The sequence below is a fragment of the Rhinatrema bivittatum genome, chromosome 2 (genome assembly GCF_901001135.1).
Source record: "Rhinatrema bivittatum chromosome 2, aRhiBiv1.1, whole genome shotgun sequence".
Classification (NCBI taxonomy): Eukaryota; Metazoa; Chordata; class Amphibia; order Gymnophiona; family Rhinatrematidae; genus Rhinatrema; species Rhinatrema bivittatum.
In genome coordinates this window covers 188,390,857-188,410,071 of record NC_042616.1, presented here as the reverse complement: position 1 = coordinate 188,410,071, position 19,215 = coordinate 188,390,857, and the positions used below count along the sequence as shown (strand labels likewise).

The 19,215-nt window shown below is 44.0% G+C and overlaps 1 protein-coding gene across 9 annotated transcripts in view; it reads right to left on the bottom strand.

Moving 5' to 3' along the window:
• Positions 1-19,215, bottom strand: part of PHF14 (PHD finger protein 14) — a 1,104,121-nt gene that overhangs the window by 494,931 nt on the left and 589,975 nt on the right. For all 9 annotated transcript variants that reach the window (XM_029588971.1, XM_029588965.1, XM_029588970.1 and 6 more), the window contains 2 exons: positions 14,705-14,761; positions 14,462-14,586 (listed from right to left, as the gene is read on the bottom strand). In XM_029588971.1, the coding sequence (XP_029444831.1) occupies positions 14,462-14,586; positions 14,705-14,761 (182 nt within the window). The remainder of the gene's footprint in view (positions 1-14,461; positions 14,587-14,704; positions 14,762-19,215) is intronic.

Sequence of the window (19,215 nt, the reverse complement as noted above, 5' to 3'; positions counted from 1 at the left end):
GTCCTCACAAATGGGTGAGTACCGAGCTGAGGATGTCCTGACTTGCACCAAATGTACTCAACGGCGTGCAACAGGCACAACAACTGGGGAGGAATTTGGTAAGGACATCCGCACCCTACCGGGAGGTGGAATGGTGTAGGTACATCAAGTTGGAAAAAGGTTACGCAAGACAGATTGGCCGAAGATGGAATCTTGTCTTCCAGCTTTATCCAAACAATAGTGGGCTGCAAAGGTATGGAGGGAACTCCAGGTTGCAGCTTTGCAGATGTCAGGAAGCGGCACCGATCGAAGGTGTGCTACTGAAGTCGCCATGGCCCTCACAGAGTGTGCCTTAACACGGTCTTGGAAAGGAATGCCAGCTTGCTGATAGCAGAAGGAAATGCAGTCCGCCAACCAGGAGGAAAGAGCCTGCTTACCCACAGGTTGTCCTAACTTGTTAGGATGGAAAGAGACGAATAATTGAGTGCTCTTCCTGTGAGAAACTGTATGGTCTAGATAAAAAGCTAGAGCTCGTTTACAGTCTAGGGTATGCAGAGTCTGTTCCCCTGAGTTGGAGTGGGGCCTGGGAAAGAAGATAGGTAGTATGATGGATTGATTGATATGAAACTCCGAAACTACCTTAGGTAAAAATTTAGGGTGAGTGCGGAGTACCGCCCGGTCCTGCAGGAGTTTAGTGTAAGGCGGATAGGTAACTAGGGCCTGTAATTCACTAACCCTGCGAGCTGAAGTGATAGCCAAAAGGAATAACACTTTCCATGTGAGATATTTTAGGTCACAGGAGTGTAGAGGTTCGAAAGGTGGTTTCATAAGGCGACCAAGAACCAGGTTAAGGTCCCAAGATGGGGCCGGAGGGCGTAAAGGTGGCTTCAAATGGAGCAAGCCTTTAAGAAAACGGGTTACCAGGGGTTGTACTGAGATAGGGGCACCCCCCGATACCTTTATGGAAGGCGGCTACGGCACTAACATGCATTCTAATAGAAGAGGTTTTTAGACCTGATTCTGATAGATGCCATAAATAGTCCAAGAATTTAGACATTGGACAGGAAAGGGGATCAAGGGACTGAGAAGTGCACCATGATGTGTACCGTTTCCATTTGTATGAGTAAGATTTTCTTGTGGAAGGCTTTCGTGAAGCGATCAGGACACGAGAAACTGAATCCGAAAGGTTAAATGGCTGAAGGACTAACCTTTCAACATCCATGCCGTCAGTGACAAGGCTCGGAGGTTGGGATGGAGGAGGCATCCGTCGTTTTGAGTGAGCAGATGCGGGTCCGTTCCCAGAGGAATGTGTCTGCGGATGGAGAGATCCTGTAGTATGGGAAACCACACTTGGCATGGCCAGTGCGGTGCTATCAGGATCATAGTTCCTCTGTCCTGACGCAGCTTCACGAGAGTCTTCGACAGAAGAGGAAGTGGAGGGAATGCATAAAGCAGACCGGTTGTCCACGTGAGGGAGAACGCATCCCTCGGCCGAGAGTGCTGGCTCCGAATGAGAGAGCAGAAATTGTCCACTTTGTGGTTCTGAGGGGACGCAAAGAGGTCTATGTAGGGATAACCCCACTTGTGAAATAGAGAGGTCGCTATGAAGGGATTGAGGGACCACTCGTGTGGTTGGAAGACACGGCTCAGCTGGTCTGCCAATACATTGTCCACTCCCGGGAGGTAGGTGGCTCTGAGGTACATGGAGCGGGAGAGGGCTTCCGCCCAAATCTGCGCAGCTTCCTGACACAGAAGGAAGGAGCCTGTGCCTCCCTGCTTGTTTATGTACCACATGGCCACCTGGTTGTCTGTTTGAATTAAGATTGCGTGGTTCGATAGGCAATCTTGAAAGGTCCTGAGAGCATAGCGGATTGCTCGCAGCTCCAGGAAATTTATCTGGTGTTTGGCTTCCTCTAGTGACCAGTATCCTTAAGTTTGCAGATTGTGTAGATGGGCTCCCCACCCGATGTTGGAAGCGTCGGTGGTGAGGATTATCTGGGGATCTGGTGGAAGAAAGGACAAGCCCTGTAGGAGGTTGCATTGATTTGTCCACCAGGCAAGAGACAGACGGAGTGCGTCGGTGATTGTAACAATGGAGGACAGAGGCTGAAGAGCTTGAGTCCATTGTAGTCGTAGAGTCCATTGTGTGACTCTCATGGCCAGATGGGCCATGGGAGTTACTTGAACTGAGGAGGCCATATGTCCTAGTAGAATGAGGAATTGGCGAGCCGTGGCTGTGTGTTGAGACCGCAGCTGGTGAGCTAGGGACACCAGAGTCTTGGCCCGTTGATGAGGGAGGAAGGCTTTTGTTTGTAAGGTGTCCAAGTCTGCCCCAATGAAAGATAAGGTCTGAGATGGGACCAAGTAGGATTTCTCGTAATTGACAAGAAATCCTAGAGAGAGCAAAGTATGAATTGTTAGGGTCAGGGAGGACCGAGCTATTTGCTGGGTTGGGGCCCTGATTAACCAATCGTCCAGGTAGGGGTAGAAGTGGACACCTTCCTTCCTGAGGAATGCTGCTACCACCACGAGGCATTTGGTAAAGACTCGTGGTGCGGACGCCAGGCCGAAAGGTAGTACTCGGTATTGGTAGTGGTTTCGGCCTACTAGAAAACGCAGGTATTTGCGATGAGATTCTGTGATCACAATGTGTGTATATGCGTCTTTCAGGTCTAGAGAGCATAGCCAATCCCCTCTTTGCAGTAGAGGGAGCAGCGAGCCCAGGGTTACCATCTTGAACTTCTCCTTGGAAAGGTACTTGTTGAGGGCCCATAGGTCTAGGATTGGACGAAGTCCTCCTGACTTTTTTGGTATCAGGAAGTACCTGGAATAGAACCCGAGTCCTTGTTGTAAGGGAGGAACGGGTTCTATAGCGTTTGACTGTAGGAGAAGAGAAACTTCCTGCTCTAAAAGAACAGAGTGATCGGTGAGTCTCCACACCTGCAAAGGTGGGGAGTCGGCAGGAAGGGATAGGAAGTTGAGGTGGTAACCCTGTGCAATGATTGCTATCACCCATTGATCTGTGGTGATTTGATGCCACTTTTCTAGGAAGTGGCACAGCCGTCCTCCCACCGGTATAGCTGGAAGAGGGGTTTGGCAACTGCTCTCTAAGTGAAAGTCAAAAACCCGCCGCAGGGCCCGGTTGTGGAGCTGCTGCAGGCTTTTGTTTACGAGTCTGGCGAGGCTGAGTCTTATGGTAAGACCGTGCAGGCCTAGGCTTGGTTGATGGGGGATAATACTTTCGTGGCCTAAAGAAAGACTTCTTGGAGTCCTTTCTAAAGGGCTGTTTAGAAGGCAAGTCAGGAGGAATGGATGAGAGCTGTTTAAGTGTCTCATGATGATCCTTCAATTCAGCAACAATTTGTTGAATTTGCTCACCAAACAAATTATCCCCTAGGCAGGGTAAATCAGAGAGCCTGTCCTGAACTTCTGGACGAAGGTCAGATGATTTAAGCCAAGCCCAACGTCTGGCAGAGATGGCCGTGGCAGAAATTCTAGTGGAAGCATCAAAGATGTCATAGGCTGTTCGTATTTCATGCTTCCCAGCTTCAAACCCTTTATTTAGAAGGGATTGAAGCTGTGGCTGGAACTGTTCAGGCAAGGCATCAGTGTATTCCTGCATCTGTTTCAGGATGACCCTATTATATTGAGTCATATAAAGTTGATAAGAAGCTATTCTGGAAATCAGCATAGCTCCATGATATACCTTCCTACCTATACTATCTAGGAATTTGTTTTCCTTAGTAGGAGGTATGGAAGAGTGTGGCTTTAGTCGCTTAGCTTTCTTTTGAGCTGATTCTAAGACTACACAATGATGGTCTAACTGAGGTTTTTGAAAACCAGGTGCTGACTGTACAAGATATGTAGAGTCAGCTTTTTTGTTGACCGGGGAAACAGATCCGGGTGATTCCCAATTCTTTTTAAGAAGGTCTAGAAAAACCTGATGAATGGGAATAGAAGTGATGATTTTCGGGGCATCCAAAAATTGGAGCAATTCCATCATCTGGTGCCTGTCATTTTGTTCAGATTGAAGTTGGAATGGAACCAACTCTGACATTTCCTTCACAAAATTTATGAAAGAGAGGTCCTCGGGGGGAGAACGCTTTCTACTCTCCACAGGAGAGGGCGGTGAAGGCAAATCATCGGTGTCAGTAGAGGTATCATCACCCCAAGTATCATAGGGATCTGGATGATGACCTGCAGGACCTCGAGGGGGCTGAACACCTGAAGGCCCAGGTTGAGGTTCCAAAATATCGGTTGGAATCACCGGGGGCATCGAGAAAATCCTCGATGGAATCGGTGCCGGTATCGGTGCCGGTGTAGGCATCGAGGGAACCGGTTTCGGTTTCGATGGAATCGGTGTCGGCATCGGAAACCTCGGTGGAGCAGAGGTGCGTATCGCCCCCGAAGAAGAAATCGGTGGCGAGGGACGACCTGGCATCGATTGAACAATTCCCGAAGGGGGAATTCGATACGGTGTTTCTCCACCTGATGATAAACCTGTCGGTGACAGCGGTCTTACCGGTGTCGGTGACTCAGGTATCACCAGTGGAAGGGCTGTCATGAGCGCCTCCATCCGGTGTAGCAGCGGTGCCAGTGCTGCTGCAATCGGCTCGGTGACCGGTTCCACTCTCGGTGTCGGAGTCGGTGCCGGAGGAGTCTGGAACCGTAGCATCGCCTTGTCGATGGCCTCCTGGACCAGCCGGTCCAGTTCTGCCCGGAAACCAGGGGTAACAAGACCCGGCTCGACGGGAGAGGGAGGCTGAGGCTGAGCCGGAGGGTCCACCGTCACCGGTGGGATCGCGGCTCCCAAACCCCGAGGGGGTGAGGGTTGCCTCGGTGCCTGCGAAACAGTAGTGGATGGTGCCACTTCTGATCGAGACTTTTTTGGCGGTGGCTCGGTCGGTGCTGAGGTCGATGACGTCGATTCCTCGACAGGCCGAGACTTATGACGTCGATGGCGATGTTTTTCTTTCCGATCCCCTCGATCATCAGGGGAAGGAACGGGAGTCGATGGCCGCGAAGTCATCGATGGCGGACGGTCACCGAAGGGTTGTCGATGATGATGAGACCTCGACGGTGCTGGTTCAGATGACGTCGATGCAATCGATGGCGTTGGGGTACGAGCTTGGAAGAGGAGCCCCATCTTCTCCATTCTGGCTTTGCGACCCTTTGGTGTCATTAGGGCACATTTGGTGCAAGTCAGAACATCATGCTCACTCCCTAAACACAAAACACAGACTCCATGAGGGTCTGTGATTGACATAGTTCGGGTACAGTCCGGACACCGACGGAACCCCGACGTCATGGCGAAAGGCCAAAAATTTAGCCGCTGGACTGTCGAATGCCAACGGGCCTCAAGGGCCAAACTCGACGGAAGTCGACCAAACGACGGCAAAAACTTACCGAAGTTCCGCGGACCGAAAAATTTGTCGAAGGGAAACCCCTGAGGGGCAAATTTTTCTTCAGAATTAATTATTCGAAATTCCTGTCAGGAACGTGGTTAAGAGCTCTTGTACCGCGTGGCTACTGCTGCGCGGAAAAAAGAAGACTGAAGGGAGACAGACCCCTGCTGGCTGCAGGGTTGGTGCCGTGCTGGGCTTGCCCAGTAGGGGCCAGTCAAAGTTCCTGAAACTTTGACAGAAATTTTCCATGGTTGGGGCTCCATCCTCGATGTCACCCATTTGTGAGGACAACCATCCTGCTTGTCCTGTGAGAATAAAAGTTGCGCGCGTATCTATTAAAATCCGGCTTACTTTTGTTTGCGCCTGGTGCGCGAACAAAATTACGCACGGGCGTACTTTTATAAAATCTACCCCATAATATATAAATATATACATTTGGTGTGTGTGTGTGTGTGTCTATAGCAGAGTTGCTTACCTGGGTCCTCTCAAAGCTTCAGGAGAGTTTTCATCACTACCGGAATCAGAGGATATGCGTACATAAGAATCTTGGCCTAATGGTGGGCAAAGGTGTCCAAGGCTGGTTTACCACCAGACCTATATAGGGAGGAGAACTCAGTCACCTTCCTGTTGCAGGGGGATGCAAACAAGTAAAGTGTCTGGGTTTCCCCAGAGGCAGAATATCCAATTTTCCCCCCCCTGGTCCAGGGACCACTTGCGAGGTCTACTTGTGAGGTCTGAAGGCTCGACTCAGATTGTCCGCTATCACATTCTCCATTCCAGCCATGTACATGGTCCAGAGCACCATCTTGTGGGACCGAGCCCATGACCAGATCTAGGCCGCTTTCTGACACAGGAGGTAGGACCCTGAGCCTCCCTGCTTGATGACATACCAGATTGCTACTTGGTTGTCTGTTTGAATCAGGACAATTTTGTTGGATAGCCGATCTCTGAAAGTCCATAGAGTGTACCTGATCATCTGAAACTCCAGGAAGTTGATTTGGCATTACGCTTCCTGGGCAGACCACATGCCTTGGGTGCAGAGCCCATCTACATGAGCACCACACCTAAGGGTGGACACATCCCTGATAAGGACAATTTGGGTAGGGGTAGTTTTGAAAGATACTCCCTGCTCCAAATTCGAGAGAACCCGACATCAGGACAAAGAGTCCCAGAGAGATGGAGTGATGTGGATGCGAGCCTGGAGATCCTGGTTGGCCTGGTGCCACTGTGACCTCAAGTTCCATTGGGCCCTGTGCATATGTAAGCGTGCCAAGGACGTAACATGGCCAGTTGCAATCATGTAGTCCTACAGCCTCAACATGTAACTCGCTGATACCTGCTGGCTCTTTTGAATCAACTATGGACGCCTATGTGACCACCCTGGAGCGTGGCAGAAAGGCATTCGCCTGAGCCGTGTCTAATAGGGCTCCTATGAAGTCCAATTGAGGTGATGGGCTGAGATGGGACTTTGGGTATTTGATAACGAACCCTAGTGACTCCAACACCTCGAAGGTCAAGTGCAGGGACTGTTCTGTCCCTGCTTGAGAGGTGTTTTTGACTAGCCAATCATACAGATAGGGGAAACCATGCACTCTCAGCCTGCGGAGGTGCGCCTCCACCAGTGCCAGGCTCTTTGTAAAGACACATGAGGCAAATTCTAGCTCGAACGACAAGACACTGTACTGGAAGTGCTGTTTTCCCATTACAAATCTGAGCTACTTCCTGTGACGTGGGAAGATATCGATGTGAGTGTACTTGTCCTTTAAATCGAGGGAGCATAGCCAGTCCCGTTTTTGCAGTAAGGGAATCAGGGTGCCCAGTGAAACCATCTTGAACTTTTCTTTCTTTCTGTTTTATTTTTTTTAGAAATTTGTTCAAGACCTTTAGGTCTAGGATGGGATGGACTTCCCCCGTTTTCTTTGGAATCAGGATGTACTGAGAATAGAATCTCTACCCCTTTTGCCTTGATGGGTCAGGCTCAACTGCTCTAGCCATTAAGAGGGCAGAGAGCTCCCTTAACAGTACCTCCTGGTGCACTAAAAAGCACCAAAACAGGCAAGAAAGAGAATTTGGCGGGACGCCCAATAGGTTCAATCGATACCCTTGATGGATGATGGACAGAACCCACTGGTCCAAGTTTACACTGGGCCACAGAACCGTAGTCTGCCCCCGACCAGGGGAGGGGGAGGGGAGGGAAGAGGATCCAGCATCTATGGCTACCTAAGATCCAGTCAAAACCCCATCCCGAGATTTGGCTGGGGTGCCGGTTGGGGCTTGGGAGCTTTCTGCTGCCTGGGATGGCCATGGGAGCTCACCTTCTGTGAAAGGGAGCAAGGGGCCAGAGAATAGTATTTCCTCTGGCGGTAGAAAGACCTCCTCTGACCCTACCTCATAGACCTCCTGGCTGAGGAAGGTGGGTCCGAAGTGCTGGTGAAGAGCTGCTGGAGGGTCGCCTGGTAGTCCCATAACTGGGCCACCGCATTCCCTCACCTTATCTCCAAAGAGATTCTCTCCTGTGCATTGCAGGTCAGCGAGGCATTCCTGTACCTGTGGTCAGAGATCTGAGGACCACAGCCATGCCATTCTGCGGGCGTCGATTCCCACTGCAGAGACTCTCATTGCTGTCTTGAAAACATGTAGGTGGAACACACCTCACGTTTTCCACACTCCAGTCCCCGATGTACCAGTGACAGAAAGGTGTCTTGCTGCTGTTGAGGCAGCCACTCAGCCACCTCTTGCATCTACTTCCAGACATTGCAAGAGTATTGGCTCATATAGAGCTGGTAGGAGGCACTACTGGCAATGAGCATTGCCCCCTAAAACACCTTCCTCCCAAAAGCGTCCAGCGCCCTGTGATCTTTCCACGGTGTGTGTGTGTGGGGGGGGGGGGGGGGCTGAGGCATTGGTCCAAGAGCGCTTGGCCTTCTTGAGAGCGGATTCAACCACTACCGATTGGTGTGCCAGCTGACGCTTTTCGAATCCGGTGGCCTGTTGGATGAGGTAAACCCCGCCGCTCTTCCTGTTCACAGGAGGAACTATGAGAGTGTGCTCCGAAATCTCAACAGCAACTCCTTAAAGACTTTGTGTACCTGGACCGCCACGATCTCTTTAGGAGCCTCCACAAACTGGAGGATTTCCAGCATTTTGTGCCTGGCATCCTTCTCAGTCATCAACTGAAATAGAATGACCTCCGCCAACGCCCTCATAAAATCTGAATGGCTGAATGCTGCCCTACATTTCTGTACCCTACCAGGAAATCTCAGATCAGCCAATAAAGGCCTTCTGCCTGTCCCGCCATTCGATCAGCCCATTTAAGTGAGGTAAGAGATAGAGCTATTTCAAATGCAGGGCCAAAGGTTTGGAACTCTTTGCCACTTAACTTGAGACTGAAGGCTGATTTTAAATCTTTTAAAACACATCTTAAAACAAGGCTTTTTAAAAAGGCTTTTGAAGGTTGCGATTGATATGACCAATCTGTTCACTCGTTAAATTTGTTGCTAAGTATTCGAGATTTGAAGGTGTTTTTAATGATATACCTGACAAGTTTTGTAAAAGGAGGCAGATTTTTATTTGCTTTATTTTATTTTGCTTTTATCTTCATTTATTTTAAATTAATTTTTTACTATGTTTTCCACTATTAATTTGATACTTTTAATGATATTTTTAGTCTGTAATTATAATTTCATCTTATTGTTTTCTATTGTATTGTATTTTTATTTCTTTTTAAAGTAAACTGTTGTGATAGTACACGGAACAACAATATATAAACGTTTTTATATAAATAAATAAAATCTGTGATGGTCTGGTCCTCAGGCAGAGACCTCCTTTGTTCCTCTGAAAAAGATGGTTCTGAGGGGAAACCCTCAGAGTCCTCTGAGGAGGATTCTGCAGTGTCCTCCTCTCAGGGGTAATAAGGGGCCTCATCCTCACTATAATCCACAGGGAAGGGGCCCTGGGTGCTCAGCCTTCGTCCAGGAGTATAGGCATCAGTGGCACTGTTGCTGGCCACGGCAAAGCCAGACAGAGGGCTGCAGGCAGCAGTGACAGCACCAGCCTCGCTGGAGCTTCCTCCTCTGAGAAACCGGCAATGACCACTAATTTGGACTGAGGGAGCTTTGGTGCCCCGCCAGGCATCGACTGCCCCCCAGGAACTGGCACCAGCTGAGTCGGTAATACCCCAATAAGCATATTGAGATGCTCCAGCAGAGGTTACCATAGGGAAAGTGCAGGAACCAGTGCCGTCGGTGCCACAGGCTCGATGTCCCGCAGCACCCAATCACCCGCCAGCTGGAGCCTGTACTCCAGCTCCTCCTCAAAAGTTTCTGATGCCAAAATGGACTGGAAGGCAGGAGGGGTGGCCAGGTCTTCCTCGGAGACCCAAGGTAGATCAGCGACTGACACCAGGACCAGTGGAGACCGTTACGGATCCCCGGCATCAATGGAGCATCACTTTGGACGCATCACAGCAAGCGTCGACCCCAGCACTGTGCATTAATGGTGACCAGTGCCAATGTTTCCTTGGTTTCCCTCGGTGCTGATCCCAGTCTTTCCCTGGTGCCAAGGTCAAAGATGACAAACCCAATGTCCTCGTTCTGGAAGAGACCAACAGAGGCAGTCTCTGGTGCCCCCTATCCACCGGAGGAGTTGATGGAGCAGATGGCCCCGCTGATGTTGATGGTTCGGTGTCCATTGGTGTGGCTCCTCGGTCCTTCGGCGTCGATACCACCTATGCCTCGGACTTTCTCGACCCGAAGAGCTTCTCCATCTTGTCGAGGTGAGCATGACATACCTTCGGGGTCATTTGGTCACACAGGCGGCAGTCCCGGACATCGTGTGATGCCCCCAGGCAAAGGATGTTCACATCGTGCGGGCCCGTGATGGACATGGTCTCGGGTATGGAAGGTACAGACGAAAATCTGTCAAGGCCATGACGAGATGAACTGAAGAAGCAAAAAATGACAATGCAGTCAGCATGCAGTTGATGCCGGTGGGCACCGAGGCACTGCTGCCACAGGAGATGGATCCAAAAGAAACTTACCAAACCGCCGAATAACCCGACTAGGATACAGGGGAACAGAGAAGGATCTGGATGCAAGAAAAACCCCAGAAAATATCGGTGGAAAGCTTTCCAGATACTTTTGAAAATCAAAAGAAACAAGCTCAGAAATCGTGATACAAAAGCTCCGTAGAAAAAAAGACTGAAGAGCGACTCCATGTGGATGCATGATATAGGGCATGCCTAGTGTGCCAAAGTTCTAGAAACTTTGACATAAGTTTTCTGTGTCGGGCTCCATCCGATGTCACCCATGTGTGAGGACTACCATCCTGCGTGCCCTAGGAGAAGCAATATAATAATGATATGATTTATGTTTGAGTGTTCTGATTGGTCCCAATAAATTTAAATTGACAAACTCGAAGGACATATGTGACCGCCATTTTTAGAAATGAGAGGCTAGTCTGGAAGAAACATTTGAACACCCAGAAACAGCCCCTGATGCAGGCATAACACTGTTGAAACATCGCAATGTTGGACATTTTTTCTGAACTATAATGGTTCTAATTCCATCTGGCTACTGTTGCAACAATAGTACACTGGATAACAATTTCGGGTGACTAGTGGCATGACTGAACTATCTGAAAGATAACCTTTTACTTACATATAGAAAATATTAACATTTTTTGTTTTTGATTTTATAAAAGCTATTTATAGACTGTATATTGGAATTTTGATGCAACTGGTAAATGATTAGATCAGTTACAACTATGCCACTGTCCAATGGTGGAATAAGCATATAATATGAAACTAGTATTCTAATATAGATGCCTAACAGCTATTTGATATTTGCTAAAACACATAAGGAATTCAAAATATAAATTGGACAGAGAATATCAAATAATTTAATATTTCATGAGTTATATTCCACAAACTAAACTGGATATTAAAAAAGAGACTCTTTATCTTGGCTGTTTAAGAGGGCTTTTTTTTGTTTTTTAATTTTCTCCTCTCTTCTCTGCTTTCATCTTGGCAGTTTTCTAATATTTCCTAATTCTATCTTTTATTATTTTTCCTCCTCTGTTTATCTTTCTCTCCCTTCACCTGTGTCTCAGGATATCTTAAGTCATTTTTCTTTTCCAATTCTCATTTCATTACCAGCACCTTTTAGCTCTCCTCTCTTCCATCTGTTTCCCATGCTTCCATTTCCTTTCTTTCCACATTCACTCCCTTCTAAGCCCTTAATCTACTGGCTTTCAGCCCTGCCTTTCTTTTGCTATCCATCTCACTCTCCCCCCTTCCAACACACAAATATATGCATATATGCACTTCATTTGGTTCCTACTACTTCCCAACCTTTCACTTCTTGTCTGCCTTTCCCCATCTTCCTATGTCTTTTCTCTCTCTCTGTCATACCCCTTATCAATCCTATTTGTACTCCTGAACTTACAGCCCCCTTCTCCCTTCTTAGATTCTTCCCACCTCAGTACTATATTTTCCTAATCTTTCTCTCCACCCCCCCCCCCCCCATGGCAACTCGTAAGCAGAACCATAGCAACCACCAAAACCATAGGAGTAGCAGGACTCAGGAAAGGCAATAGGCTCTTTGGGGGAATGTGAAAGTGTTGCACTTCCAGTTCCTACAGCCGTTTTTCTCTTCTTTCAACCCTGGAGTTGACTTCATTTCTAATCAGGAATATCATTAAATAGGAGAAGGAGGCAGCAAATGTGGTGACAGGAAGCACAGTGCTTTTATAGTTTCCTGTAGTACCTGCTACTGCTGCTTTAGTTCAGTGGCAGCTGCCTATCCAGTTCCTTTCATGCTAGTTGTAGCAATTATGCATATGCCTCAGCTACCTGAAGACTGGGAGACTATGCAGGTGACAAATGGGAGAGAGTGCAGACTGGTGTGGACAATGGAGAGAAAATGAGGATGGCTTTTTTCTGAGGCAGTAGCAGGTAATTGTCTCCTGCAATTTATACTCCCTGCAGCAATGGTGTTCTGCCTGTGTACCACATAACAGGTTTTTACATATCCCTGGTTGAAAACCACTGCCCTATGTGGTAGACCTTCCGCTCTATTTAAAAGCTGAATGAATAAAAATGGCTTTTAAAAAAATATCAGGGTGTTAGCAAAACATTGGCCAAATCAGAACTTTTTGAAATAATTAGTGTTATTTGGAGCCCTTCACTGAGTCTACTTTATCATTTAACATTTCTGCAAAAGTAAAAAAAAAAAAAAAATTGTCCCATTATCACAGTCACTGGTCACTGTAATTTAAAAATTGAATCAAATTGAATTAAAATGGAGGTTTCTGACCTATGATTGAGAGAAGGATCCACTAACAAGTTTTGATACTCTGATAGTTAAGCTCTGAGGTCTTTTCCTCTGAAGTACTCTGCATGTCATATTCTTTAAAAAAAATTTAAATTTTGAGGTGGATTAAATTTTCTATGATTGATATTTAGTGCCACTCTCCTTGCTTCATATTTCTGAAAAAATAATCCCAAAAAGGGCTAATGTACAAAACCATGCCAAGTTTGAGAAATATAAGCCATCATCCTTAAATACCCAATTCCATACTCCACTGGTATACAAAGTGCAATCACTGTCACTAACTGCATCCCATAAGACCATGCTCAGCTTGCAGCCCTGACTCCAAAATAAAACTTACACTCATGGAAGCCTACTTTCTAAAATTTGGGGTGCTAAACACCAATTATCCCTCCCTGGATACAGTGAAGGAGTTCACTCAATATTGCAGTGCTTGAGCAGCCACTGCACCTATGGAACTGTCAATTAGGCCTATATGGAATGATCATACTCACTTCCTCACTTCAAACCCCTATAAGGCTCCTACTAGAGACAACAACCAGGTTTTCAGGAGTTTCCTGAACTTTGGGTAATCAGCAATGTGCCTCACCTTTAATGGCATTGAGGTCCATAGCCATGAGGCTGATGCATAAAAAGCTATAGTCCTTGACCTAGCCAAGCACAGCTCACACACTGCAAGAATGCTTGAAGCTTCTTCACTTGATCTCAAAACTCTAGTGAGCTCATACCAATTTAGTCAAATCTATAGGGTACTATCTATAGACTTTGAAGGTGAAAGCTAAAATCTTAAGCCTGACCTGAATCACAACTGGAAGCTCAGCCATAAGGGAAGAAACCCATTCCCTAAGGGGAAAACCTTAAATTGCTCTTGTAGTTGCATTTAAAACTACTTGAAACTTATAAACTTTCTTTGGTAGCCTGAACAGGAGAGTTGCAGCAATCTAGTTGACTAATCACCAAGGTGTTTATTACTATTTTAAAATTAGAAAGTGAGTGAAGGGTGCAGCTGGTAGACTAATCACAATTTACAGAAACACTTTTCAGCTACCAATGAAATGTGGAAAACAATCTACTGCATCACGGGTGTTATCTGATGGCCAACAAACAAGGTGATTGGGCCAGGACTCCCAAGAAACAGACAAGTCAGGCAGGATATTGCTGTCTCCCTCCCCTTTCCAGTGACCCTCTTTCATTGTGTATTCACCTATCTTTTGTGATCTAGCTTTATATCTTTTCTTTTTTCTTTTATCAAAATGCCAACATCTGCAATGCTAAAAAGACAGAATATATTGAATGGTAATATTATTATAGCATAAATGATAAAAAGTGCTTTTTTGTTATAGTCTCAACACAAACCTATACTTCAACTAATACTTCTACTAGCAAAGTGTATTGATTTGTTTTATAGACTCAATTAACTATTTAACATTGAGTACCCTAATCAAATTGCCAGTGTATCTTCGTGACCTGTTATAAAACATTGCCAATTCACCCTCAAGACAGAATACATTCTTTAGTGTGAGAAAAACAGATTAGACTGCTTATTTACATCTAAATCCACAGTGTAAAACGTGTATGGCAGGACAATAAATGAATCAAATCTGTGTTTCTGCAGTATCGTTTCCTCCTAAGTCAGATTTTCTTTTAAAAAGCAGCCTGTTTGAGATTTTCTTCATTAAAGCCATGATGGGAAAGGAATGAAGATGGAACTTTAATCCCCTGTGGAAAAGGTCACAGCATCTGATTTACCTGACTAGATTTTCATTGTCTCCAGTCCCCTTGCATGTAGCACATTCAGTTCTCAAATCCTCTGACTTAGGTTTCTTTTGTAATAATATTGGTTGCCTTTGTCTCCTTTCTCTGGGAACTCGCTCCTATCACAAGAGAAAGGAAGATAAGGGGGAAAAGAGCAAACAGTTTCTGATTATGGAGTTCATGACAATATTTATAGCTGAAGTTAAATTTTTCTGAAACAAAAAGTCATATTCCAACCTCAGGCTTCTCTTCTTCAGGTACAAAACTTCTTTTTCGCTTTTGACCTCTAGTTCTCTAAAAGAAAATACATTTTAAGATGTTAATTTTTTATGGTACAAAGATATGTCAATAATATATTGCTGACTAGCAGAACATGTACGGTAGATTCCTTATCCAAGTTAGACAACCATTGCTAACATAAAAAATGTGTTCTACTGAGATGGCTTAGGGGTCCTCGGTCTTTGATAAGCTATAAAACATTACATGCAGCTGTAAAATTTATGCTTTTAATAATTGATTGATTTTGAAAAGAGGAATTAGGATGGTATGCTCTCTCTAAAAACTAAAATTTCTGTCTCAAAATACTTGTAGTAATTTCCTTAACTACAACATAAATATGAGTATACCCATTTCTAAGCAGAGATTACTAGATGGAATAGAATACTTTTAAGCTCATAAGCACAAAATGGTTCAATTAAGTCCAAGTTTGGCATTTCTGAGCAGTAACCCAAATGCCATGGCTTCAACTAAGGTTGAAGACATGCTACCCACAAGCTCCAAATGTGAGCTAATTCAGACTTTTATGTATGTTACCAACATGTGTTTTTTTTTTTCCTGTATAAATTCATAAGCCAGGAATCCGTGAACATTGTTAATACTAAAGAAATATTCTCTAACTAGGTCAAGTCAAAACAGAATTCATTTCTCCATTTTATTGCTGTAGTACACACTATTCTGTGAATTGTTTAAAAACTGAAGTAGAATGTTTACCATATGCAGAAATACATTTTATTTTCTGTTCTGCTGCTTGTGAGCAGTGAGTTTCATTTATACCAACTGCACTGTGAGGTAACTATCACCATATATGTGGACTGAGCTGAAACTAATTCACCCATACTGCAAAAGTGGGAGGTCTGGATCTTTACCAGGCCACCTAATCTGAGAGCTTCTCATTTTAAAAAGTTTTAGTTTATTAAATTTATTATATTACTTTTCACCTTTTTCAAAGCAATGTACAACAGTTTAAAATATGTACAACAAAATAATCTTTAAATAATAAATACAGAGCATAACTAAATCCCAAACCGCAGCATAAAAATTAAACACAGTAAAACAAAATTATGTTAAATTAAGACAGCACAACATTATAAAATCCCAATTAATTCTTTAAAAGATTGCTTAAAAAGCTAATTTTTAATTGTCTTCCTTAACTTTGAATAATCTCTCTCAGCCCTTAACTCAACAGTCAATGTATTCTATAACATGGATCCAATTATAAGTAAATGTTGCTTTTCTGATACATTCCAACCCAATTTCCTGAGGGGATAGAACTCTCAACAACTCCATCTGGGAAGAACAAAGATTTCTTGATGGTTTATATGGAGTTGTTAGATTTGCCAGATACCTTAGAAGACCTTTGAAAAGACATTAAAAAACTAAACACCAGACCTTAAAATAGATCTTTTGTCACGTGATCAAACCTTTTCAGTCCAGCAATAAATTTTGCAGTTGTTCTGGGAACAACTGAAGTCTTTTTAATAAAACAATAGGAAGGCCTTGCAAGATTACATTCCAATAATCCAGCCTATTCACAATCAGGGCGTGAACGTTCAAAAATCACGTTTCTTTACAAAAAGGTTGCACCTTACGGATTTCACAAAAGGAATAGAATGAAGTCTGGACTAAAGTTGACACCTGCTGAGACAATAGTTAATTCTGAATCCAACTGAATTTCCAAGGTTTTAACCACATTCTTTAAAGATATACTTATACCTGCCATTTTAGGTGCACAATTAATTATATACATATGTCAAATGACCCACACAGATTCAGACTTTTCTGGATTCATTTTTAATTTGTGCTCCAATAACCAAAAATTTGGTGTGAGAGATAACAGTGGTGGGGCCACTTGGCAATAAATGGTCATAACATGATCAAATTTGACAATGACTGGAAGGGGGAGAATAAGTACATCTCCAGTTCTAGCACTAAATTTTCAAAAAGGAGACTTTGATAAAATGAAGTAAACAGAAAAAACTGAAACATCCAGTTACAAAGATTAAGATGGTAACTGATGCCAGGGTGCGGGCGCACATGCTGGCTCATGCCAAAGGATGCAGCCATATTATAACATATGTGCGTATATGCATGCACGGTAAAAAAAAAAAAAAGCTGTACGTGTGCATGTGAACCAAAATGCCACCTCTACCACATAAGTGGGGGCATTTTAGTTGGCAGGCAAACCAACAAAATTACCAGTTTCCACAGTTCGATCCAGTTTGCCCAGGGAAGGGAAAGGACTTCATAAACCCCCTAAATAGCCTCCCTTTTTTCCCTTTTAGCACCAACCCTTAAAATACCGCTGAGAACCCTAGAATGTATTTTATTACTTACACGCCATTCAGAGCAGTAGTAGATTTACGCGGCAGGGGACCCCGGCATGTGCTTAAGTGCGTAAATACTTACATGCACGTTTCTTGATAAAGTCCTGGATACTCCATGTCCTGCCCAGAGTATACCCACGCCCCTTTTTTGCAATTTCCTATTTGTGCGTTTACCGGGAGATATGTGCATACTCGGGCACTTTTTAAAATCAGTGCCGCACACCGGCCGGACATACTCGCATATCTCCTGGTTTTGGCACACATCGGGCTTTTAAAATTCACCCCTAAGAGTGCATAACAAGCATGGGCATTGTTTATAAGCAACATTTTAGAAGCACAGACCAGATGTATTCCACATTTTAAAAAGGTGGAAGAAAGGCCAAAAGACTACCAGCATGATTAAAAGGTGAGGTGAGATGCTATTTTAGCCAAAAGAATTTCCATCAAAAATTGGAAAGATCCATCTGAAGAAAATAGGCAAAAGCATAAGCATTGGCAAGTTAAATGTAAAAAACTGAGAGGAAGCTAAGAGAGAATTTGAAAAGAAGATGGCCATAGAGGCAAAAATCTCACAAAAATTTAAAAAATGTATCCAAAGCAGGAAGCCCGCAAGAGTCGACTGGGCTGTTAGATGATCAAGGATTTAAAGGGGCAACTTAGGAAAAATAAAGTAATCGTGGAAAAACTAAAAATTCTTTGCTTCGGTGTTTACTAGTGAAGATGTTGGGGAAATAATTGTTCCAGAAATGGTTTTCAAGGGTGATGATTCAGATTAACTAAACGAAATCATGGTGAACCTGGAAGAGGTAGCAGGTCAGACTGACAAACTGAAGAGTAGAAAATCACTCAAACAATATGCTGTACACCCCAGGGTTCTGAAAGAATTTTAAAAAATGACATTTCAGATCTATTACTAGCAATTTGTAAACTATTATTAAAATTGTCCGTTGTACCTATCATTAAAATCATCCATTGTACCTATCATTAAAATCATCCATTGTCCATGTAACCCCGATATTTAAAATGGGCTCCAGCAGTGATCCAAGAAACTAGTGGGCATGACTTCAGTGTCATGGAAAATCTTAGAAATTATTCTAAAGAACAAAATCACAGAACATACAGACAAACATGGTTTAATGGGAATCACCCAGCATGGATTTACCCAAGGGAAGTCTTCTCTCATGAATCAGCTTCTTTTTTTGAAGAGGTTAATAAACATGTGGATAAATGTGAGCCAGTAGATTTAATATATTTGGATTTTCAGATGGCGTTTGACAAAGTCCCTAATGAAAGACTCATAAGAAAACGTAAAAATAATGGGATAGGAGGCAATGTCCTTTTGTGGTTTGCAAACTGGTTATAAGATCAGAAAAAGAGAGTAGGATTAAATGTTCAGTTTTCTCAGTGGAGAAACAAACAGTGGAGTGCCTCAGAGTTCTGTGCTGGGACCAGTGCTTTTTAATATATTTATAAATGATCTGGAAAGGGGAACGACGAGTGAGGTGATCCAATTTCCAGATGACACAAAATTATTTAGTTATTAAATCACAAGCGTATCGTGATAAATTGCAGGACAACCATATGAGACTGGAAGACCGGACATGCTAATGGCAAATGAAATGTAATGTGGACAAGTGCAAAGTGAAGCACATGAAGTAAAGTAATCCACATTGTATTTACACAATGTTAAGTTCCATATTAGGAGATATCATACAAGAAAAAGATCTGGGTGTCATAGTGGACAATACATTGAAATTGTTGAGTCAGTGTGCTTCAGTAGTCAAAAAAGCAAATAGAATGTTAGGAATTATTAGGAAAGGATTGCTGAATAAAACAGAGACTATAGGGCATTCCATGAAGCTAACAAGTAGCTCATTTAAAACAAATTGAAAAAAATCTCTCTCTCTAAATGCACAATTAACTTCTGGAATTCATTGCCAGAGGATGTGGTTAAGACAGGTATTATAGATGGGTTTAAAAAATGTTTTGGACAGGTTCCTGGAGGAGCACTCCATAAACTGCTATTAATCAAATTGTCTTTGGGAATAGCCACTCCTTATTACTAGTATTAGTATCATGGGCTTTATTTATAGCTTATTTAATTAAAATATTTTATATTCCATAGCTTCCAAAAATGATCATTTT